Here is a 23,973-nt window from a genome sequence, read left to right as displayed (position 1 = left end):
TCAGTTGAGTCATGTTCAGTTCAATTGAGTCATGTTCAGTTCAGTCGAGTCATGTTCAGTTCAATTGAGTCATGTTCAGTTCAGTCGAGTCATGTTCAGTTCAGTCGAGTCAAGTTCAGTTCTGTCAGGTACTGTACTGTTGAGTCATGTCAAGTCAGTTGAGTTGCTTGTGCCACCATAACCATGATATAGTATCAACGTACATGTGAGTGATGATTAGATATTTTCCAATGGCTGATTTCGCAAAATTTCCGTTCAATCTTGCATGGGCCGTATACCGCATTGGGATGCACGGCGCCGTATAGCAAGGCCACTCCATGCAACAGAAAATGAAGGCAAAGAAAAGTATTATAAAACTGTAACAAAAGGCGAAGCATTTTCCATACATTTGAACGTTCACAATAATAAAAAGACTACCAAGCATCCTCTTATTATGAATAAAAGTCCTTATGGCTCTCCAACAATGAAAGAAGTCGGAGACTCAGTGTCCAAAAGCTCTCTGATCTCGCCGTCAAGTAAGGACTTGGAGAATGATGGTAACAAACAGTTGAAGATTCAACATAGAAAGTTATCATGGTTGTTCTCCAAATCTGTGCCTCCACTTCCCTTACCGGAAGAAAGAACAGAGTATCCCGCCAAGTCTGCCAATATCATCTCCAAGATCTTCTTTTGGTGGTTGTTCCCCATCCTTAAGAAGGGCTATAAAAGAACTCTAGAACAGGAAGATATGTTTTTGTTAACTCCGGAGATTGAAGTCACTGAAATGACAGAAAGATTCGAAGTCATATTCTATAGACTTTTGGCAGAGGAAAGAATTAAATTCATCAAAGCCATTTGTGAAGAAGATGGTCTTAATTATGATGAAGTCAAAGATGATCCTGTGAAATGTTCTCAAATCTTAGTTGATTTCGAAGCCCCGGGCTTATTGGGTCCAAAGTCTATGTTTTTGACATTTAAAGGTCAATATCTGTTGTCGATGATCCTTTGTGCCATTGGTAATTCAAGTATTACGGTTGCACCACTTTTGTCTAAGAAATTAATTACCTTTGTTGAATTGAAACAGCTTGGTTTGGCTCCCAGTGCTGGTAAAGGGGTTGGTTATGCCTTGGGTACATCTCTCTTAACTCTTGTCGGTGGGTTATTTTTCAATCATTACTTCTACAGAGCTATGTTTACTGGTGCTTCAGCTAAGGGGGTTTTAGCTAAAGCTATATTGGATAAAGCTTTTAAATCTGATGCCAAGGCTAGAGCTCAATTCACTTCATCAAAACTCACGTCTTTAATGGGTACCGATATCAATAGAATAGATTTCGCCTTTACTTTCCAACCATTCATGCTTACATTCCCAATTCCCTTCGCCATTTGTATTGTCATATTAATCATCAACATCGGAGCCATTTCATTGGTTGGAGTTGGTCTTGTTTTCATATTGCTTATCTTATTTGGTGTTCTAGGAGCAGTGATGATGGGGTACCGTCGGAAGGCTACCAAGTTCACAGACTCTAGAGTCGATAGCATTAAGGAAGTGTTAACGAATTTAAAGATCATTAAGTTCTATTCTTGGGAAGGTGCTTATCATAAATTGATCTCAACCATAAGAAAGAGAGAGATGGTTAATATTTTCAAAATGCAAGTTATTCGGGATTTAATCACCGCTTTGGCTTTTGGAATGCCTATTTTAGTTTCTTGTGTTACCTTTTTATCATTGTATGGAGTGGATAAAGAGAAACGATCTAATCCAGCAGCCATTTTCTCTTCGGTTTCATTGATTAATATATTGGCATCTCAAGTTATTATGATCCCTATTGCTTTGGCTACTGGAGCAGATGCTTGGATCTCGTTACGTCGTGTTTCCAACTTTCTTGCTAGTTCGGAATTGAATTTCAACGAACGTGATTATTCTGTTCGTGGAGGTAAACTTAAGGAAATGGAAAAGCAAGGTCTTGCAATTGAAGTGAAGAATGCTTCTTTTGAATGGGAACAGTTCCCCGATTATGAAGATGATCCAAAGAAGAAGAAGAAGGAAGGAGAAGAGAAGAAGAAACTGAAAAAGGAAATCAAACAAGAGAAGAAGAAGAAGGAAGAAGAGAAAAAACGTCTAAGACAAGAAAGATATTTAGGGAATGATATAACCACTAAATCTCCCACAGAAACAACAAAGAATACCCGATTCCCAGGGTTGAAGAACTTGGACTTTAATGTCCGAAAGGGGGAGTTTATTGTTGTAACTGGGCTAATTGGTTCAGGTAAATCTTCATTATTGCATGCACTATCTGGAGTGATGAAGAAGATTGATGGGTCCGTTAATGTCAATGGTGACTTACTTGGTTACGGTAGTCCTTGGGTTCAAAGTGCTACATTCAGAGAAAACGTTACCTTTGGTACACCATACGAGGAAAAGAAGTATAAGGATATTATTTATGCTTGTTCTTTGGAAAGTGATCTTGACTTACTCAGTGCAGGTGATAGAACCGAGATCGGTGAACGTGGTGTTACGTTATCAGGAGGTCAGAAGGCCAGATTAAACTTAGCTAGAGCCGTTTATGCTGATTCGGATATCATATTGTTGGACGATGTATTAAGTGCTGTGGATGCCAGGGTTGGTAAGCACATTATGGACAATTGTATATTAGGGTTATTGAAGGATAAGACCAGGATCTTGGCTACACATCAATTGTCTTTGATTGGTGCAGCTGATAGAATCGTGTTCTTGAATGGTGATGGTACTATCAGTGTTGGTCTGTTCGATGAATTAAGTTCGCAGAACAAAGGGTTCAAGAACTTGATGCAATATTCCACAGAGACAAAGAAGAAGTCTGAAATAGGTGGTCAAGCTGTGGCTACAATTATTGAAGTTAGAGACTATTCTGATGATGATGAAGACTTTAATAATGATTATAAGAAGGCTGATGATACCCTGCCAGACTTTGATGATGGTAAATTATATGAAGATGAATCAAGAGCTGTTAATAGAGTGCAATTTGATGTGTTGAAAGATTATGTCAAGTGTGGTTCGAAATCGTTCACTGTGCCTGGCTATTTACTGATAATGTTCTTCTTTATCACTCTTGCAACCTTTTCTCAATTGTTCACCAATGTGTGGTTAACTTATTGGGTCGAATTGAAGTTTGATAGACCTCCTGGATTCTACATTGGGATTTATATCATGTTAACCTTTGTGTCGTTGTTCTTGTTGTTTGTTGAGTTTATCTTGATTGTCTACATCACCAACAAGGCGTCGGTGGTGTTGAATATTCTTGCAGTTAAGAACGTTTTGCACACTCCAATGAGCTATATTGATACCACACCAATGGGGAGAATCATGAACAGATTCACCAAGGATACAGATGTGTTGGACAATGAATTGGGGACCTTGGTGAGAATGGTGATCTTTGGATTTGCAAGTATCATTGGAATTTTGATTCTTTGTATCATTTACGTCCCTTGGTTTGGAATTGCCATTCCATTTCTTGGACTTATGTTCTACGTTATTGTTGATTTTTACCAGGCATCCAATAGAGAAGTGAAGAGATTAGAAGCTGTGAATCGGTCATTTGTCTACAGCAATTTCAGCGAATCTTTGAATGGTATTGACACCATCAGAGCATATAATCGGAAGCCAGACTTTTTGGAACGTAATAGACAATTTATTAACACCATGAATGAAGCTTATTATGTTGTCGTTGCTAATCAAAGATGGTTGGGTATTAGCTTGGATGTTCTTGGGTTTTTCATCCTTTTGATTGTTTCGTTATTATGTGTCTTCCGGGTGTTCAGTGTGGGGGCGGCTTCGACCGGGTTATTGATGTCTTATTTGCTTCAGATTATGGGCCAACTTTCGTTTTCTGTTTCCACATATACTCAAGTTGAAAATGAGATGAATTCCGTGGAAAGAATGAGAGAATACGCTTATGCGTTACCTAAGGAAGCTGTATATGAGAAGTTGGAGTTGAAACCTTCGTCTGATTGGCCACAGAAGGCAGAAATTACCTTTGATAACGTCAACTTACGATACAGAGATGATCTTCCCTTGGTATTGAAGAACCTCTCATTTAAAGTCGGCCTGGGTGAGAAGGTTGGTATTTGTGGTAGAACTGGGGCCGGGAAATCGTCTATCATGGTATCATTATTCCGTATTGTTGAATTGGAATCCGGAACCATTAGTATTGATGGGATTGATCTTGCCCAACTCGGGTTGCACGATGTTAGAAGTACGCTTTCGATTATTCCTCAAGACCCGGTTCTTTTTCGGGGGAATATTCGGAAGAACTTGGATGCCTTTGGTCAGTACAGTGATGAGGTTCTTTGGGATGCATTACGGAGAACCGGATTAATTGATTCTTCCAGATTAGAAGAAGTCAAACTGCAGGTGGTTTCCAGCGACGGTGATGACTCCAGTCTAGACAAATTCCATTTAGATAAGAGTGTGGAAGATGACGGTGCCAACTTTTCATTGGGTGAAAGACAATTGATTACATTTGCTAGAGCTTTGGTTCGGAACTCCAAGATACTTATTCTTGACGAAGCTACTTCATCTGTGGATTACGAAACTGACGCAAAGATTCAAGAGACTATACGAAGCGAGTTCTCCCATTGTACCATTCTTTGTATTGCCCACAGGTTGAAGACTATTATCAATTACGATAAGATCATGGTTATGGATAAAGGTACGTGTGTTGAGTTTGATACTCCATGGAATTTGTTCAATACCAATGGTTCCATATTCCAGCAAATGTGTGAGCGGTCTCATTTAGTTGCCAATGACTTTAAGCATGATTAAGCTTATAGTAACTTATATGGTCACGTGACTGTATAGATTATGCTTGGAATGTTTTATTATTTTTTTATGTATATGTATGCAAATGTACAACTGGCTTATTCTACATCAATAACACACTGCAAATTTACGATAATGGCGACTTTGAAGAGCCATCTTATGCTCGTAATTAACGAGAAGCCAAAACGTAGACGTTGTAATAACTGTCAGGCGGTTGCCGCTTTCTGTTGGGAATTTCTCTGCTGTCAAACACGACTCCGCGTATTCCCCCGATGAGCCACATCTATGTGCCATCTGAGAAAATAGTCATTCCGTCCGAGATTCGTAGCGGAAGAGTATAAAAGTCGGCTACAAGAACGATGACAACAAACCAGATATACTTTACTCTTCATCAACAGTAGTAGCTGTGTCTGCAAATTACACTTAGTATGACCGTTGAAACCGTAGACCTTCAATCCAAGGTTAACCCTGAAGTCGGGGCTTTACCTACTGCATTTCCGGCATTTCTGTCCACCAACATTATAGACCTTTTCCTTCTTAAAGGGAAGGCCGCAGTTGTCACCGGTGGTATCAGGGGCATTGGTTTTGCTGTCTGTGAAGCCTACTGTCAGGCTCAATTGGATCAGTTGGCAATCATTGACTATTCACCTTATGATGAAAATTTGCGACAATTACAGTCTCGGTATCCCAAGACCGACATAAGATTCTATACCGTTGATGTCACCAAGGCTGCACAAGTCCAACGTGCTATTGAAGAAATTGTTTTGGAGTTTGGAAAAATCGACATTTTCGTTGCCAACGCCGGAATTGCTTGGACTTCTGGTGCCTTAATTGACCAAGACAGTGACGATGAATGGCTTAGAGTTATGGATGTTGATGTTAATGGGGTCTACTACTGTGCTAAACATGTCGGCAGACAATTCCGGAAGCAAGGGTTTGGGTCGCTTGTAATGACTGCGTCAATGTCTAGTCATATAGTAAATGTGCCCAACTTCCAAGCGTGCTACAATGCTGCCAAGGCTGCTGTCAGACATTTAGGAAAGTCATTGGCTGTCGAATGGGCTGCCTTTGCTCGAGTGAACTCGATCTCTCCCGGGTATATCAATACCGAATTGTCTGATTTTGTCCCAGAAGACATTAAAAGTACTTGGTACCAATTGACTGCAAAAGGTAGACAAGGAACTCCAAAGGAATTGGTAGGTGCATATCTTTATCTTGCATCCGATGCTGCTAACTTTACCACTGGTACCGACATTATTGTTGATGGAGGTTATTGTTCCACCTAAAGAAAGATTCTTTTATTTATAGTCAAGTGTTGTGATTAATAGATTTTGTTATACTACTTTTATGTCGCCTTCCACCATATTCGGTGTTCCATAATCTGATGATGGCTTAACAATTTCGGAGACCTGCATTACGTCATTCCTGTACGATGGAACCTCCCAGAAATATAGTTCATTCCGAATCAAAACCCCACTATAGCAACACAACTACGCATGTTGAATTAAGTGGGGGTATAAGTGGGGGTATAATAGGAGTGTGGAATACCTTGTATGCGGAATATTTATTTAAATGCAAGGTGACTTCCAGAATTATTTTAACTGCTTTCAGTTATACATTAAACTAATCTCTACTAGACACAAGCTTTATTTATTATGACATCTTACATTCACGACATTGGACTGTTACCAAGACCTCAACCCAAATTACCTACTAATGTCATGGACTTGTTCTCATTAAAGGGTAAAGTATGCTCAGTTACCGGTTCCTCCACGGGTATAGGGTATGCTGTGGCCGAAGCATACGCACAAGCCGGTGCAGATGTAGCCATTTGGTATAACTCGCATAATGCAGATGATAAAGCTAAGAAGTTAGCAGACACTTATGGAGTTAAAGTCAAGGCTTACAAGTGTAACATTGTTGATCCTGAGCTGGTTGAAACCACTATAAAGACTATTGAGTCTGATTTTGGGAAAATTGACGTTTTCGTCTGTAATGCTGGTATTCCCTGGACTGAAGGACCATCGATTGATGCTAAAGGGTGGGATCTGTTCAATAAAGTTGTTGATATCGACTTGAAAGCCCTCTACTATTGCGCTAAAATTGTCGGACAAATTTTTAAGAAACAGGGTTATGGATCTTTAATTTTAACTGCCTCTATGTCTGGACACATTGTTAATGTACCTCAATTGCAAGCCCCCTATAATGCGGCCAAAGCAGCTGTGTTGCATTTAGGTCGGTCATTGGCTGTGGAGTGGGCCGGCTTTGCCCGGGTGAATTCTATTTCTCCGGGGTATATACTCACCGAAATTTCAGATTTTGTCAGTGAGGACATCAAATCTGAATGGCACAAGCTTACTCCCATGGGAAGAGAAGGCCAGACACAAGAATTGGTTGGTGCATATTTGTATCTCGCTTCCAATGCTTCTACATACACCACAGGTTCCGATATTAAGGTTGACGGTGGATACTGTGCACCGTAATTAGTATATAGTTGAATAAAGAAAATAAGAGAAAAAAAAGTCGTCAGAATTGAACAAATAAAACTAGAAGATAGTAATAGAACCTAGAAGATAATGTCATCTTCAGATTCCTTTAAAATGTTACCTGAATCATCTCCAGCAGCCAATTCAGAAACCTCTGCGACAATGTCTCCCTCAGCTTGGTTCTTGGTTACCCTAACCGCATTGGTCTTTTCCTTCTTCTCCTTCTCTTCCAACTCAGCAGCAGCAACAGCCTCTTGCTTCTTCTCCTGCACCTTCTTCAACCTATAAAACTCTTCTCTGTCCAACTCATCCAATTCAGAATTGATGTATGCAATGGTGTTCTCTGTTCTGGGGATCACCACGTGCTCAATGGCATTGACACGTCTGTTGGTGACCTTAATCACTTCGTCCAATATTATAAAGGCCGTTTGCAACGAAGCCAATTCCACCAACGTCTCTACAGCTTTGGTGTACACCAATTTGGCTCGTTGAACTTGCTGTCCCCCACGACCCAAACCGGTCATCTTGAAGTCGTTGATATCCTCGTTAATAAAGCTGTCGAAAGTGGGTAAATAAACACCCGAGACATTCTCTTGTTTGGCTCTCACTTGGAACCGTGCGTTCTGAACAGACTCTTGCACTTGATAACCGATGTTGTCTCCGGTAGCGTATTGGACCTCGGCCAATGAGAAGGCCGCAACTTGCATGACTCTACCCATCTTTCTTTTGGCGTCGTCGATCCGCTGCGTGATGTCTCTGAACCGTTGAGTTAAGGCTTCAGATTTCCTCTTCAATAATGAATGGCCCTGTTGTGCTCCCTTCAATTTAACCTTCATTAACCCTAACGTCATCCGTGTGGGGAACACCTGTTCTCTGTTTCCAGCTCCCGACATTTTATATCGTTTAAAACTCACAAGCAGTCTCAGACACTTGTTGTAAAAGGTTATCTTCGTTCCTTATCATCGTTGACTTTCAGACTTTCCCATCAACGAAAAATTGAGCAGTGCTACCACCATGGCCGGGCACGACTAAACTGTTTAAGACATCCTGAGTATACAAGCTAACAAACAACCATCGTATATTCCTACTTACAAGGTATTCATATTTATTTAAATATACTATTTGCTTGTATAATGACATGTCGGAAGAACAATTCTTACAAAGGTGTACCGAAATAACCGACATCAACGCCAAACTACACGCATTTGAGGAAGGGGTATCGCGATGGCCTCAACTGAAGCCTGTTTGGACCGCTTTTATAAAGACAGCAGTTGAGGACGCCAACATTCAAGATGAAGAGACCGAAAGAGTGTATCAGCAAGCGGTGACGAGTTTGGTAACTGACAGCGAGGTCTGGGTCGAGTATTTGGCCTTCCTAATCGGGAAGTCTACAGACATCTCATGGATTAGACTAAAATTCAATCAAGCACTAATGGTTGTTCCATTGGAAGAGCATCTGAGTATTTGGAAACAATATTTACGGTTTGCAGATAAGGCGGGGGGGCTCACTGGCACTAGCATTGTGCTACGGTATTTGGAATATGCCACTGACGAAGATCTCAATGGTAAAGTGGGGGACCCCGAACTATGGACAATTGATCAAGTGATACTTAAGCTTGCCGAGTTTGGAGATACTAGACAGCTGTTATTGGTTTACACACGACTTTCGCGACATTTCACTAGACTCGGACTATACTTGAAAAGAACAAAGATTCAAATCTGGAGTGAAATGATGGAGTTGTTTCTGGGTAAAAATTATGGTGGTAATGGTTTAGATGAAAAGATTGAAACCATAGCTTTCCTGTTAAGTAAAGAGTTTCCTGATCAAGAGGCTACTGTTCATTTGAAGCTTGCGTTGTACTTTATGTCGCTGCTGCAAGACATCGGTAAAGTGCGACATTTATTTGATTTAGGTATCAAGACATGCAAGACAGTGAAGGACTTTGTTCTTCTCTACGATACATATACTGGATTTGAAGAGAGACTATTGACCAAAAGGCTAGACGCTGAAGAAGATGAAGGAGATTATCGTCAACTTGATTTGAGAATGCATAAACTAGAACAACTCTTAGATTCACGACATTTGATGATGAATGACGTTCTACTTCGACTGGACCCTAATAACATTGATTATTGGTTTGACAGACTTGAAATAGTCAAAGAAGATATGAATAGTACTTTGGAAACTTATGTTAAGGCCATCTCCACTATAAACCCCTTGAAATATGTCTCCTATAATAACCACAATTTACCCGAATTGTGGATCAATTATTCCAAAGTCTATTCCTCCAATGGAGATACCACGACAGCTGAATTGATCTTCTCCAAGGCAGTTGAGTCCCAGTACAAATCCAGCGACGAGCTTGCCCAAATATACATCAGTTGGTGTGATCTACTACTTGAAATGGACTGCGACATTAGAGCCATTCAGATTCTAGACGACATATTAAAGGACCTGAGTCAAGCAAAGATCGCCAGCAACTTAAAGGTATGGGAATATTACATTGATTTGATAGAGTCGGGTGTCACTGAAGGGGACGAGTCTCAAATCAACACTGTTGTTAATGCTTACGAACGAATGATAACCAGGAAAGTTGCTACGGTAGTCAACATCTTGGGCTATGCAATGTTCTTATCAGCATGGGGCTATCATGAACGGGCATTCAGTGTATATGAACACGGTTTGCGTTTATTCAAGTTGGAACCAACCATCAAATTTGAAATATGGAATGTTTATTTGGCCAAACTCATGTCTTCATCTTTGTCTGCCCCAGAAAGAATACGCGATGTTTTCAATCAGTGCATCGATGATCTTCCAGGTAAGTTTCTCAAGCCAATTATCATTCTTGCAGCAGACTTTGAAGCCAAAACTATGAATTCTGTTGTCCAAGCCATCAAATGTCTTCAACGGGGTGCGACATTAGTCCCTGACTCCAAAGATAAAGGAGACATATTTCGTCTTTTGATAGCAAAGCTCGACGACTTGAATGATCCTTCAGAGTATCGAAGATACATGGAACAGATAATCAACGATAATAATAAGGAATTAGCCCTAATGGATCTCGTGGACTTTATCCAAGCGTTTATTGACTTTGAAACCTCCCAAAATCAATACCCAAGAGTTAGACAATTGTACATGTTTGTCACCGGTTTGACACCACCTAAGTTGTTGCAATCCACATGGTCCAATTGGGAGAAGTTTGAAGTGGCCCATGGCAATGTCGAAACCTATAAAGCAATGCTCAAACATAAACGGAAACTCACTAAGGCTTTTGAGGATAAGCCTATAGCCAATCCTATGGGCTTTATAAAGTCTGACCAAGTTAAAGGGGGTGAAATCAAACAAGAACTAGAACCTGCTGCTGTCAACCCAGACATAATAGACATGGACATGGACTAAACCCATATCAACATGTAAAGTACAATAAAAATAATAGCGAACGAAAAGAGGAGAGTCACGTGACTGTCCCATAGTAATAATATAAAGAACCACCCAAATCCCAAATAACAATAATAATAAAATATAATAAAATAAAACCCAATAATACTCCAATTTAGAATTTCTTGAATGCCGTCATCCACTTGTCCGTAAAAGCTTCCAAATTAGAGTCTAAATCTGCTGAATTATTCAACTTCACCAGTTTATTTAATTGTATTAATTCTCTTAAATCCATCCAATTCATATGGTAGTATTGTTCCACTACAAGCACCAAACATTGAATGATGTTGACGTTATTCTTGATACTTGTTTTAGCAGTATACCCATACACAACCATCACCTGTAACAACCTGGTGATCAAAGAGATGGTGATAGTACCCTGAAGCTTTGTAGGAATGTATTCAATGGCCTCCACCGAGTTTGGTCTGGAGTTTTGAGGAGAAAACGCACTGATGGTATTAGATAATGGAGTTGAAGGTGCTGACATTGAAAGAGGCATCTGATCGTTGAATTGACAAATTAATTGCAATACTCCCAAAGTAGTAAGATTATCAAACTCATTCAAATCTTGAAACTTACCAAGAGATTTATAAAGGTACGAAGAAATTGAATACGACTGTTTCAAATCACTCCATTTACCAAATGCTGTATTTCCTTGATTAAAGAACTCTGCAGTTAATATTTGTTCGTTAATAAGAACACCAAGCTCAAATAATTCACATATAGATGCCGTGGAGAAAACTGCCAAAAGTGCTGGTAAAAGGAAAATATCATCATGCTTAGCAAGACCATAAGATGATACAGTCTTCAAATATATCAATTGTTTCAAGTTGGACTTAAATTGTTCATGGTTCAATGCTTGAGATAAACAGCATTTGAATAAAGGTCTGTCGCTAATCTTGTTCACAGTTTGATCAATTTCATTGTCCTTATCCTTCTTGAACGAAGCATTCAATTCAGATAATCTTATCTCAGACTTTTGGAATTCTTTTAAAATATCCAGTGTATCAGGATGGTTGTATCTAAGAACTGTCTGGAAGAATTGTAATCTAAAGTTCTCAGGGCACGTTGATTCCCAAGCTAGTTTCCGAAGATAATTCTTATCATTACGGGAAAACAAATTATGTCCATCATTTATGGTTTCATGTATTACTCCCCATCTCTTCAGGTTTGTAACGTTATATCCATTGGATTTAACTCTATTTTCACTCAAAGATTTAGTATTTGATTCCATGGTAGTGATAATCTTTTGGATTTCCTTAGCATGCTTCAACTTATCTCCCTCTCCCTTGGGTGGAAGGTGAATTGGCCGTGTTTGATCAATTAACTCCAACTTTTCCTTAGACATAAGATGAAGATCTTCGACTGAAGATTGTGATCTCACATAAGCGGGAAGTTTATATATGAGTTCTTGCTCCCGATTTATCTTAAGGATCCGTGAATAAGAAGCAGACCGCAGACTATAGAATTGAGATATGTTGCGTGAAATCTCACTATCATCTTCAACAAACAGATCAGTGATGCTGTATCTACGGCCAATTCCCATACGTGGTGGAGATCGACTTGGTTGTGAAATATCATCTGAATCTGCATCTTCCTCAACAATGACACTTTCACTTGATAAGTGATTTATAGTTGAAGTTGAGGTAGTCTTGGCATTAGGAACTGGGACGGGGTGCAGCAGCGTCGAATTGGTAGGAAATTTCATACTAACATCTGAAAGGGATCTCGATAACTGTCCTGGTAAGGGACATGGTTTTACATTGATATTGTATTTTCCTTGATCGTCTTTATCAAGTAAAGCCATGCGGAACTTAGAGGGACTATTATTGGAAACAAACAATTCATCTTTAGATTTGATGATAGGAACATTAAACACAAGATCAAAGTCGTCGTCAATAAGAATATCATCATCTATATTTTCTTCATACCGTTGCTTTCTCATTTGCTTACGTTCTTTTGACTGTTTAGGATTTATATATTTTGATTTTGTCCGGGTAAGTGAGGTATGGCTTGCATTGACTGAGGTAACTGAACTGTTTTGAGTTTGGGATCTATTCAACGAAGGAGATGACATTGCTCGTTTCTTAAGAGTATTATACTTTGGTGGTGCTGCTCCTGTTTGTGATTCAGCTATGGAAGACATTGATGACGAATTAGATGCCGTTGAGTTTGAACGTGAAGTACCACTAGTTGTTTTAAGATTACTTTTCAAGTTAAGTGTAGAAAGCAGTGTGTTAACTTGGTCTTCAAAAGTATCGTCATTTTCTTCTATAGCATTATCAGCTGCAAAGGCAGTAGATGTAGCAGCAGAAGAAGCAGATTCCGAAATATTAGCCTTTGGAAGCGGTCTATTATTCTTAAGAATACCTCCACCTCCTTCAGATACGATCGAATGGGAGGTCATGGAGCTGAGTCTAGAATTACCACCGGAATCAAATGGAGTAGATACCATCAGAGCAGAGTCATCAGATGAAGTAGATGAATGTAGCGAAGTAATAGAGTCACCAGACTTGGGTCTCGCATTAGTAGGATGAGCAAGAGTTGTATTTGAGTTTCTCTTGATTGAGCCATTCAGAGAGGACGATTGGGTCAATCTCTGAATGTAGTAATCTCCGGGACGTTTAGCAGCGGTGGAGTTACTTGAAACTGGGGAAATATTTAAGGGAGTAGTTGAATATGACGAGTAACCGGAATTGTTATTTGAATCGGTAGTAATAGTATTACCTGTACTATTATTATTATTATTATTATTCATTGTAATGTTGGTCCCCGAGGCTATTCTTCGGGGAAAATATGCCTTTTTCGAAGCCGGTTTCGGAGCCATGGAGATATCATAATAATCTGGTTGATTCGACATGATGATGGAAGCGAGTGGATGATAAAGCGAGTGGATGATAACAGGCAGTATTTAACAACAAATTATTGAGCGAAAGACTATTGTTATGATTGTTTTTGCTATTGTTTACTACTACGAAGATCAACAGTGGAGGAAGACGATGATGGCGACCAAATGTGACTGGTAATATTTATTGGAAACTCCTGAATAGCAAGTTGAGTTTGAAGAAATAGAAATTCCAACACGGGGGAGGAGCTTAAAGGACAATAGTAAATATGTTTATAAGGCGATTTGATATGGGATTGTTTTATTATTTCACCTGTGAAACTCTTGGATACGGTATTGGTGTGTGCACGACCGTGATGGAGGAGGGAAACGGATACTGCAATCTTGACCTTCTGCTTATGTAATCCAGAAATGACAGGCTGCGGAAGCAGCTTAAACGACATGCAGTATAGGCTATATATACCGTGAACGTCCTGTGTCTGAAAGGGGTGTAAAACCACTAAATGGTAGACGTGTGTATTACAAGGGGTGGGAGGGTGGAAAGTATCTCGGTAAGATGGAGTATGGTGTGGAAGCCTTATACGTAGCATCAATTGACAACACAGTACCATAGGCAGATTTTCCTATTCATGTTCACCGTTTGCTCAAGCTCATGCTTATGTTCCTGGTCATAGTCTTTGGTACGTACACGATCATAATGTACGGACTTAGACGATACACTACTCTTGTTTCATGGCAATGTTTTGATACCACGCGTTCGACCCGACTAACAACAATAACAAAAGTGACATTGCACTACCATGTAACAATAACAATTCTAAATATGGACAATCTATATATAACTTAACAACAAGGCTTTGTATTTATTATATGCTGTCAAGGCGGTGTAAATATAATAATCGTTTATATACTTTTAGTATTTCTATGTGTGAGTGTGTGTATGTTCCGGCTCGGGTCATGTAATCGACCGAACAGTCTCAATCCAATCTTGTGTAGCCATCTGTGATAATCTACTAAGGGCTCGAGCAAATGCAAATTTCTCCTCATCATTGGCAAACATTGAAGCTTTCTTTGCTATTTCCTTATCAAACCCATGCTTCGTAACCAACTCGTCCTCTTCGAATGTCTCTTCAATGCCAGTATCCATTTGCTTCTTAAACAACTGATAATTCCCACTCTTTAAGTCCTCGGGCTCAACAAACAAGTCCTTGAACGGTGCAGCACCCGTCGTGGCAATCCGTCCATGGGCATCATAAACAGCATCAAGAAAAGTAATAAACCGTCGAACATGATCTCTAACCTCTATAGATAAATAAGGTATATCAGTGATGATAAAACTTTGAAATGATGTGGCCAATGTTAAATAGTCTCCAGCTGCTAATGGCTTACCACATAATTCTTCAAATGTAAACTGTGCAACTTGAGGGTACGAACTTAATGGGACAACTAAATCACGTCCCCAAACTTTCAACTTGTATCTTTGAATTATATCCTGACACTTATTACCCTGATTGAAATAACTGTACCAATCGTCAACGTGTTTGCGACATTTGGCTTGATTGGTTTTGCTTGTCCATTTAACCCCAGGAGCTGGGGTATAGTATACCAGACTCATTGGTTTGGAGATTTTCCGATAATCCGTTGGAGAATTTAAGAAAATCACTCTTGTATTACGCTTAATCTGCTGAATACATGGAATGAACGTTGCTCTTTGAATACCATTGAGATATAAATCATCGGGTGCTCTGTTAGATGTTGCAAATAATACAACACCGTAATCTTTAGATAATAAAAGTGCAAAAAGTCTCCTCAATAACATGGCATCTGCAACGTCTGTAACTTGAAACTCATCAAAACAAAGCACTGTTGATTCTTTAGCAATCTCACTGGCAAGTAAGGGAATCACATCCATATCATTGTGATTATACTTGACTTTGATCTCATGTGATCTCTTATGCAAATGCTGCATGAATTGATGAAAATGCAATCGTTTTTTGGGAAGATGATGGGGAATAGTTCCATAAAATAAGTCCATAAGCATTGTTTTCCCACAGCCAACATCCCCATATAAATAAATACCCTTAACCTCTCCATCCTCGCCTATATCCAGTGTAGAGTTCTCTTCCTTTTTCTTTCCACCACCAAAAAACAGACCAAAGAATCCACTGACTCCAACACTTGGCACTAATGATTCTATCAGAGGTACAACCACATTAGGTGGGATATATTCGGATAAATGGGTATGAAGAATAGATAAGTTGGAGATTATTTTACGTTGATATGGATCATCTCGAAGTCTACCTTCTGCAACTTTGGAATCATATTCTTCAAGCGGTGTTCTTGCTGTAATGTGAACATCGATTCCGGATTCGGCACCACCAGTGCTACTACCCAAGGTACTAGGAATACTCGATGTTGAACTTACACTTTCTGCAGCTGTCGCAGTAGTTAGATATGCTCGTCCAATTCGTGGAGATGGTCTCACACGAGTTGATATCCATCTTCTCCGTACTTTTAAAGTAGACTCCAATAGGCCATTTCTTTCGGGAAAAAAACGAGGTAGTAGTTTTATCCAGGGCAAAGTTGTCATATTCCCTTGAAATGTTCTTATTTCGTACAAATAGGAGTACTATGATAACTTTGGTTAAGAGTGAACAACCTCCCTCCAAAAAATCGTTTCTTTTGTGGGGTTAAAATTGTAAAGGCTTTTCCCCGGGAACTCGGAATAGTCCAATCACGTGACATCGGAATCAAAAATTACTTCGGAGATTTTGATTGGAGACGCCGTTTCATTTTTTTAAGTTGTGCCTTACTTTGTAAGATTCATGTCACTCATAGCAAATAGTAAATCGTCGTCATCGTCTTCGGTAGCAACAGATGCATGGTAAGGGTTATGAATACCTTGCTTCTGCCCGTGTACAGAAGCAGATTCCGGAGCAGATCTAGAAGCTGTAATATTCGCAGCACTTGTAGTATTAGTAGGATTAACTCTCCTTGTGTTACCATCATTACTGTTAGCTGAGGTACCAGAGCCTGATCGGAGAAAATAGTCTTCACAATCATCATCGTCAAACACATCTTCATAGTGGATTTTACGTTGTGATCGAGGAGAAATCAGTCTTTCATGTTGTTGTGTTACAACCGGTGATGGTCGCTCATGCGAACCTGTGCTTTGGCTTGATGCTAGACTCGATCTTATTGTAGTTCCTGTGACGGCATCTGCCTTATGTAAAGTGTTGGGTGGGCCAGCAACGCTTGTTGTGGGACTCAAATCAGCATCTAACCTCGATGTGATTGAGGGATATACCGATTGATCCTGAAGTGAGTTTGGAGGCGAGTGTGTATCCGAAATCCGGCCCGGTGACGGAGATCCCAATGAATGATGAAACATGGATGGCTGGTGGCTTGGTGATCTACTTCTTGAATTGACATTATGCAGCGATGTGTGCATTTGAGGTTGGTATTGAAGATGGTGGGGATGATGCTCCTGTTGAAGTACTAATGATGCATGCACTGAGTCACCTAATTGTTGATGCTGTGATTTAAGTAATTGGAATCTGTTCAACGCGTCAACAGAGTCATTAGCATGGGAGGCACTATTTGTTCCGCTACCACCAAGTGAGCCTAACTTGAGATCAGATGTGTCGTCTATCATTCGTAAGAAATCACTGATATCATCGTTCACGTAAAGTCCACTCAATGATGTTGGGGGAGCACTTGAACCAGAACTATTCAGACCTTGACTTGTTGCCAAAATAGAATTGGTGATCGAGTGACGAACACTTGTATTCGAAAACCGTCTACTTGCCTTAGACCCAAATGAAGATGAAAACCTTGGAGTGTTTCCATTACTATCTATGTCATCGTGTCCCAAGTTAGATCCATGAGACAGAGATATCGATCGAGGGATTGTAAACTGTGCATGGTAAGGGGAAGTACTACTTCCTGAATTTAAAATAGGAATAGCAGACGAAGAACTAGGTTTTCTTAAGAGGGCTGCCAACGAGGCATTTGACTTGTTGGAGGTAATTGATATCCTTCTCTCCACAGATGAAGGTAAATTTGCCGACCCTATATGAGATGCTGAAGGTGGAGAACTCAGAATAGGTCCTGTTTTAAATGGTTGAATTGAATGTTTTGTTGAGCCAGTCGACGACTTGCGTCTAGGTGATTCGGAATAATCTTTAGTTACAAGCTGTGAGTTAACAGATACTGGAGAAATGGATGTGGATGTACGTTTCTCCAACTGCAAAATACGATTCGTAGGTGTAGTTCCAGTTCCTGCTGGTATACTATCTCTCTTTTCATGGTCCGTTACAAAAGCTTCGTCTGATTTTCTTGATTGTGGATGAGACAATGATGTTTGCAGCAGCAGATTCTGTTGCTGGGAGGGATGATGATGGATTTGTTGATGCTGTACCACCGGGGTAGGACTCATTTCATCCATGTTCTTGAAATGTGTGCTCAAGAGCTCTTCGGAATCATAGACAATAAAGTCACAATCAAGCCGATAAGCCATAGAAACATGTAAAGTACCCAAACTCGTTCTAATTGGTTGAAAATGCTTCAGTCTCATGTGTGATTCCGAACTGCTGATAATTGGCTTTGATAACCCCACTCTGCCCTTAGAGCTAATGGGATTTCTTCCATCTAATATCTTGTTGCACAACTGAAGTCTCAGCTTTTTTAAGGCTTGTTTTAATCTGAAAGCAGGCATTAACTTGGAATAGCAAAATAATGAACGTAAAACAATGATTGCTTGTTTATAAATGTAAGGCAACTCATCAACAATAGCGCCGCTCAAGTCTGAAGTATCAAACTCCACTAACCATCTTTCTAATACAACTTCTTGTCTCTTTCCTCCACCTTTTGTGACTAACCAGTTCTCACCAGCACTACTTCGGAGAACCAAAGTTTGGCGAGGAGTCAATTGATGTAAGTCAACAAAAGTTTCAATGATCATAGTTGACATGCTTGATAAATCATTACAGTTTTTCCACGGCTTCAAATCATGTTTCAGTTCCTTACTGCTTATAAACAAATTAAACCACTTATTGATCTTGAGATCAGAAAGTGCTCCACTAGGATTTCCCGATGATGATATTGTTGTTGGGTGCGTTCCTAAAGTGGTAGCAGTTCCAATTGACGTACTAGTTCCTGTCAGTGACGTTGGAGTAGACTGATGATGTTTGGAGTCATTATGATGAAGATCTTTACCTTTTTGATTTCTGGTAGCTTGTAACAATAATTGACTGGAAGGAATGGGGTATTCATTGATTGAACGACTTGTTAGTATTATTTGGGCTATCTTGACATAAAAGTTCTGGATCACTTGGGTCAATTTAGCATTTTGTTTCTTAATAAAGGGATCAATCACAGTGCCAGCATTAGTACTGGCAGATGAATGTTCCTTGTGAGTGTGATCCATTATATAGTGTCCACATTCACTATCAGCGTAATCGTATTATGATTATTTGGACACAGCTTTATAAATGCAAGTGAGTGAGTGAGTGAGTGTATATGTATGTATGAGTATGACTTTTACTGTATGAGTGTAGCTCCGTCGGGATGTAATAGCTCAAGTTGCCTTTGGTATCGAATACAAAAGCGGTGGCGTTGTTCAACCGAGTTTATATAGATTTTCAATCGATTATGGTGGCGCTGTGTGTGTTTGTGATAGTAGTAAGCACTATCCTTATACTAACCGCCCAATGTTAAAGCAAAGGTAAAACGTCTAAAATCAAAAAAAAAGTTCACTTTTACTAGCCCAACAATCAGATTATTATTGTTTAAATGAATAGCAGTTTTAATACCAAAAGCAATATTGCTGTTGTGGTTGTTGTTGTTAGCTCGAGGTTGAATTGAAAGCTATTGATTTAGGGTGTAATACAAGTTATTGGTATCTAAAGGTATCTGTGACTTGATTTCCGTTATAAAATCTTAAATTGGCGCTACCGTTAAAAGGGCGCGAGTGCTACCATTCAGGGGAGGAGGGGTTGCAAGGTTGAAGCCCTTTACAAAGTAGACAGACTTTCATGACAAGTCAGCCAGCTGTCACTTAATTAGTCATTGCTTTTTTAAGAGTGAATGTGACTCATATATCGCACTAAAGCAAAGACAAGCATGAACTAGGAACCCTTGATGGCGATACAACACATACCAACGGGCCACCCACATAATCACAACTATAAACATTAACTAAGCTGTGTGGCGACTGCATGCATACATTTGGTAAGAGTAATTGCACGATGGTGTTAGTGATCTTACCGACATTTCGGATCATAAAAGCCGAATTGTAAGTCATTTCATACACTCTGACTGACCAATCATGATACCATTGTTCTACGAATAAAATGGTCATTTAAATTGTGAATGTTTTAGTTTCAATCACTGATTCATGGGGTTTGCTTTACAGATCTAACGCACAAACACCCAGATGGATCTGAAACACAGGTTCACAATCCAGGGGGCTCGTGATGGAATGAAGGAAACAATAACTTTACGTAATACATAAAATAACACTAGTCTTAAGGGGGTAAATACTTTGAACGATCCATGCTGCAGTATTGGGTACGTACAGTAGATATACTGCCTGTACTGCTACATTACGCCAAAACTTGCCATGAAACATGGTAGTGCTAGGGACAATTTGACATTCTTATATCATAGTATAAATTCATAAGTTCATTCGTATTAACAATAAAGATGTCTAATCAATATACCTAGTTGGGTGAATTCAACATTTGTTGAACCTTTTTCTTCAACCTCATTTCCATTCTCATCTTCTCGAATTGGGCTTGATTAGCACGGCTTTCTATCAAGTTGGCCTGTGTGTATTTCAGCTTTTTATTTGAAATTTGAGTTGGTTCTCCTTTAGGTTCTTCACTCGGAAGTCGTGGCTTATCCATGCTGCTTTTAGCAGGACTTGATTCTCTAGTTGTAGGAGCGGATGAAAAAGACATGGACACTCGTAAATTGGGATTGTACTTCTTATTGAGCTTAAGGCCTAATTCATACAACTTCAAGTCATGTGAACGCTGTTCATATAGCTTGAAGGCATCATTGAGAATATCCCCTATCATAAACGTACTATTCAGCACTTGAAACGATTGGAAATAATTGGGATCATCTATAGGTTCCTGTAGAGGATAATGCAATAATAATTCAAGACATTCGCTAAAATCTCCAGTAAGTATATCATGTTTAACTCGTATCAATAGCACCACAATGCAGAAAGACATCAATTCAGGAATACAACTGAGATTGGGAGTACAAATAAGTAAATCCCAATATGCTGATGATTGGTTCAAATCGTTAATTTCACGACTTAAGAGTAATCGGAAATATCGCATAATCCATAACTGAGACTCTAACTTAAGTTTATGCAAAAGGGTATAATATACCACCTGATCTACCTTCATGAGATACACGTTAAATTGATCTATTGCTTCAATTAAAGTTCGTTCGCTGTCATAATACGTGGTGATAATACCACCCCCCACCATGAATTTGTTGAAGATAGTAAACAAATCATGTTTAAGATATTGTTGGTTGTATAGGTTTAATATGGTAAGCTCATTCTTGTCTGTGGTCTTAGACTTGTCCACCTGTATGGACTCTTTATACATGTTGAAATAAATCAACCCGAGAATTTCATGGATTCCTTGTTTATAGCCAATGGATAGGTTACATTTGGACCATACATATAATACTTCAATAAGCTGTTTCCTATGTTTATCATCACGGAAGAATTCTTCACCTGGAAATAGCCGTTCAATGTCCATCATTATAGCTTGTAAAAGTTCTAAATCGCTATCATGGCTACCACCAGTCGTCGAAATCTTCTGCTCTACTTCAGACAAAGGATCATTGATGGTCAGCTCTCGTTGAGCACTTCTTTTCAAGCTCCTGCTACTGCTAATTGTGGTGCGGCCTTTTGTTGAGGAAGCAGCAAAAGCAGCCAAGGGGACGTAAAACGGATTGTCAGGCTCTAGGGAATGCCAGGGAACAATAGTGTCTTTTGAAAGCTGATGATACACTACTCTAGAAGAATGCAACTTTGAATCCCATTCGGTTATCTGAAGTGTTTCCACTATTGCAACTGTCTTCCAAACTAGTAAACGGCTGTAGTACGAGCAATCTAAGGTGTATTCACCTTGAGAAACTGCCGTCTTCAATGAGGATATCTCTCCGGAATACTTATTGACGGTCAATAGCACCCTGGAAATGACTTTATCTTCAATCATTGCACTGCTACTTTACTTGACAGATATATATAACTTGCATAATTGAAATGTAGGAAAGAGATCAAAGAGTGTTGAATCCCATTTCAAATGTGGGGTGCTACCACTCAAACAATTTGATCTGTGCTACCAAATTAACATTCATACATTTTGTTGGTGTGGCCAGATGAAGACATGTTATTATCGGTGCTTCTTCCCACCTAACATCCCCATTAATAGATAGATAGATCATCATGGCAGAAGAAAAGGACAGTGAATTACTTGCCAGCTTTAACGCATTGGCGAACTTGGAGAAAGATATGGACGCCGCCGAAAGAGACGCGCAATGGTATCGTCTTCAGAAAACGCAAACCATCTATAGTAAACGACAAGAGGTGGTTAGTCAGATTCCACAGTTCTGGTATCTGGTTCTAGTGCAGAACGATGACTTTGCAGATTATGTTGATGTAGAAGATATGAAATACCTTGAGGTTGTACTGGATGTATATGTGGTGTATGAAGACGTTGATCACTTTTCCATCACGATTACTTTTGGTAAAGACTCTCGTGAAGACAATGCCATACAGGAACAAACAGTGACCAAGAAGTTCTGGCATGTGGTTGAAGATGGGGAAGACTTATTGCATTCTGAGGCTGTAAGTGTTGTGTGGCCCGAATCTTTAGCAAACATCAATCCCACTGAAATCAAAGCACGCACAAGGGGTACATCCATGACTAAGGAAGATAAAAAGAACTACAGACTAGGAATGAAATCATTTTTTTCGTGGTTCTCCTGGACAGGTACAAAGCCGGGTAAGGAGTTTCGGAATGGAGAGGAATTGGCTCGTTTGATAGCCGACGACCTCTATCCGTATGCAGTTAAATACTTTACTGCTAGTTTAGAAGCTGACAATGAAGATGATGATGAGGATGTGAGTACTCTGGAGGGTGAGGAATTGGATATTAGTGCAGATGAAGAGGAGGACGAGAAGAAACGGAAACTGGAAACAGAAGATGCGGAGTCACGTAAGAAACAAAAGTAGGTAGTATTGGGTGCAAATTTAGTCATAGACACAATATTACACAAATTATGCCTGTATTTTAGTGCTATAGCTGTATCCACCTTATATAAACAAAGAGCATTTACAATTGGGGCCCTATCAAAATGTGAGGTTTATCTTTACTAAGCAACTATGAAATCTGGAGCCACTGTGTGGCGTACAAATTTCGATTAACGCTCTAATTGTTCTCCTATTACAAATTTGAAACTTCCGAACTGTATTTTCCGAAATGTATGTGTATCTTTCTTCATAGATAGCGATATCTTGTTGTTAGTGCTTGTAGCATATGAGCTTTGTAGTGTGTGCTTCCTGTACAACAGTCAGAGTTTGTGTGGAATATTTGTAGTAGCTATATGTAAATGGGCACAAAAGAAATGATTTTTATACTCATTTTTTCCAGTTACAAACGGGCGCTCAACCTATTTAGCTTAACCGCTAGAGTATTCAATTATTATGATAAGCCACCTTGTGATTTTCACGATAAAGAGACAAATGTAGTTATGAGTTGTAATTCTGCATACTCTCACAAATCTGAAGAATAAACATGTGTGAGTACGAAGTTGCAACAGCTTGACTGAAACAACTGATGCGTGGGGCTAAGAATCAATTAGACCAATCTATGGGTCTTGATGTTTATAACTCGCTTTATGTGGGAGAGAATCATTAAGCAAAAGGATAGCCAGTGTGAAACATGGAGATAAGATTTTTGGAAGTTAATTAAGGATCCTGTGTCCCTAAATTAGCAATGCAGGATCAACACTTCAAGATAGACATTAATCACACAGGTTTGCAATGTAATTTGATTAGCAGCATATAATCATACCAGTACTTTCTATTAAGCTAACACAGAACTTACAGGATAAAGAATTATACAGGAAACTAATGATATACTTTATATAATTAAAATCCTCTTCATTCCTACATATATTTTCCATGACTTTTACGAGCAACTCCAAGAAAACTTCTTCATCTTATCTACCTGCATGTGGATTAGTTCCGTAAATTATTCATCTTGTTCTGTTCTGCTGAAAGACTGCGGGGAAAATACTAAAGAAAGCCGATCTAGAAACATTTCTTTGTTCATAAGTTCTCCCTCTTGATGTCTTAACTAATGAGAAACTATCTAACACAATATGATGGACA

The 23,973-nt window shown here is 39.4% G+C and overlaps 9 protein-coding genes across 9 annotated transcripts; 5 read left to right on the top strand and 4 right to left on the bottom strand.

The window, feature by feature from the left end:
- Positions 1-463: 463 nt before the first annotated feature.
- On the top strand, positions 464-4,780 carry KQ657_000690 (uncharacterized protein; the record flags this gene model as incomplete). The annotated part of the gene is made up of 1 exon (XM_043191522.1): positions 464-4,780. The coding sequence occupies one exon, from the start codon at positions 464-466 to the stop codon at positions 4,778-4,780; it is 4,317 nt and encodes a 1,438-aa protein (XP_043049165.1).
- Positions 4,781-5,205: 425 nt separating this feature from the next.
- BDH2_2 (putative diacetyl reductase [(R)-acetoin forming] 2) lies at positions 5,206-6,063 on the top strand (the record flags this gene model as incomplete). The annotated part of the gene is made up of 1 exon (XM_043191521.1): positions 5,206-6,063. One exon carries the CDS (start codon positions 5,206-5,208, stop codon positions 6,061-6,063), a length of 858 nt encoding a protein of 285 aa, XP_043049164.1.
- Positions 6,064-6,349: 286 nt separating this feature from the next.
- On the top strand, positions 6,350-7,260 carry BDH2_1 (SDR family oxidoreductase; the record flags this gene model as incomplete). The annotated part of the gene is made up of 2 exons (XM_043191520.1): positions 6,350-6,356; positions 6,422-7,260. The coding sequence occupies 2 exons, from the start codon at positions 6,350-6,352 to the stop codon at positions 7,258-7,260; spliced, it is 846 nt and encodes a 281-aa protein (XP_043049163.1).
- An 83-nt stretch (positions 7,261-7,343) lies between these two features.
- On the bottom strand, positions 7,344-8,156 carry VMA8 (H(+)-transporting V1 sector ATPase subunit D; the record flags this gene model as incomplete). The annotated part of the gene is made up of 1 exon (XM_043191519.1): positions 7,344-8,156. One exon carries the CDS (start codon positions 8,154-8,156, stop codon positions 7,344-7,346), a length of 813 nt encoding a protein of 270 aa, XP_043049162.1.
- Positions 8,157-8,401: 245 nt separating this feature from the next.
- Positions 8,402-10,663, top strand: SYF1 (mRNA splicing protein; the record flags this gene model as incomplete). The annotated part of the gene is made up of 1 exon (XM_043191518.1): positions 8,402-10,663. One exon carries the CDS (start codon positions 8,402-8,404, stop codon positions 10,661-10,663), a length of 2,262 nt encoding a protein of 753 aa, XP_043049161.1.
- A 154-nt stretch (positions 10,664-10,817) lies between these two features.
- On the bottom strand, positions 10,818-14,243 carry KQ657_000685 (uncharacterized protein; the record flags this gene model as incomplete). The annotated part of the gene is made up of 2 exons (XM_043191517.1): positions 10,818-13,434; positions 14,236-14,243. The coding sequence occupies 2 exons, from the start codon at positions 14,241-14,243 to the stop codon at positions 10,818-10,820; spliced, it is 2,625 nt and encodes an 874-aa protein (XP_043049160.1).
- Positions 14,244-14,502: 259 nt separating this feature from the next.
- KQ657_000684 (uncharacterized protein) lies at positions 14,503-18,975 on the bottom strand (the record flags this gene model as incomplete). The annotated part of the gene is made up of 3 exons (XM_043191516.1): positions 14,503-15,983; positions 16,033-16,142; positions 16,361-18,975. The coding sequence occupies 3 exons, from the start codon at positions 18,973-18,975 to the stop codon at positions 14,503-14,505; spliced, it is 4,206 nt and encodes a 1,401-aa protein (XP_043049159.1).
- A 1,294-nt stretch (positions 18,976-20,269) lies between these two features.
- Positions 20,270-21,793, bottom strand: KQ657_000683 (uncharacterized protein; the record flags this gene model as incomplete). Its single annotated transcript, XM_043191515.1, has 1 exon — positions 20,270-21,793. One exon carries the CDS (start codon positions 21,791-21,793, stop codon positions 20,270-20,272), a length of 1,524 nt encoding a protein of 507 aa, XP_043049158.1.
- Positions 21,794-22,023: 230 nt separating this feature from the next.
- Positions 22,024-22,812, top strand: KQ657_000682 (uncharacterized protein; the record flags this gene model as incomplete). Its single annotated transcript, XM_043191514.1, has 1 exon — positions 22,024-22,812. The coding sequence occupies one exon, from the start codon at positions 22,024-22,026 to the stop codon at positions 22,810-22,812; it is 789 nt and encodes a 262-aa protein (XP_043049157.1).
- Positions 22,813-23,973: the final 1,161 nt, after the last annotated feature.

This window comes from Scheffersomyces spartinae, assembly GCF_019049425.1.
Source record: "Scheffersomyces spartinae strain ARV_011 chromosome Unknown scaffold_11, whole genome shotgun sequence".
In the NCBI taxonomy this organism is placed as follows: domain Eukaryota; kingdom Fungi; phylum Ascomycota; class Pichiomycetes; order Serinales; family Debaryomycetaceae; genus Lizanozyma; species Lizanozyma spartinae.
This window is presented reverse-complemented; position numbering and strand designations above follow the sequence as displayed.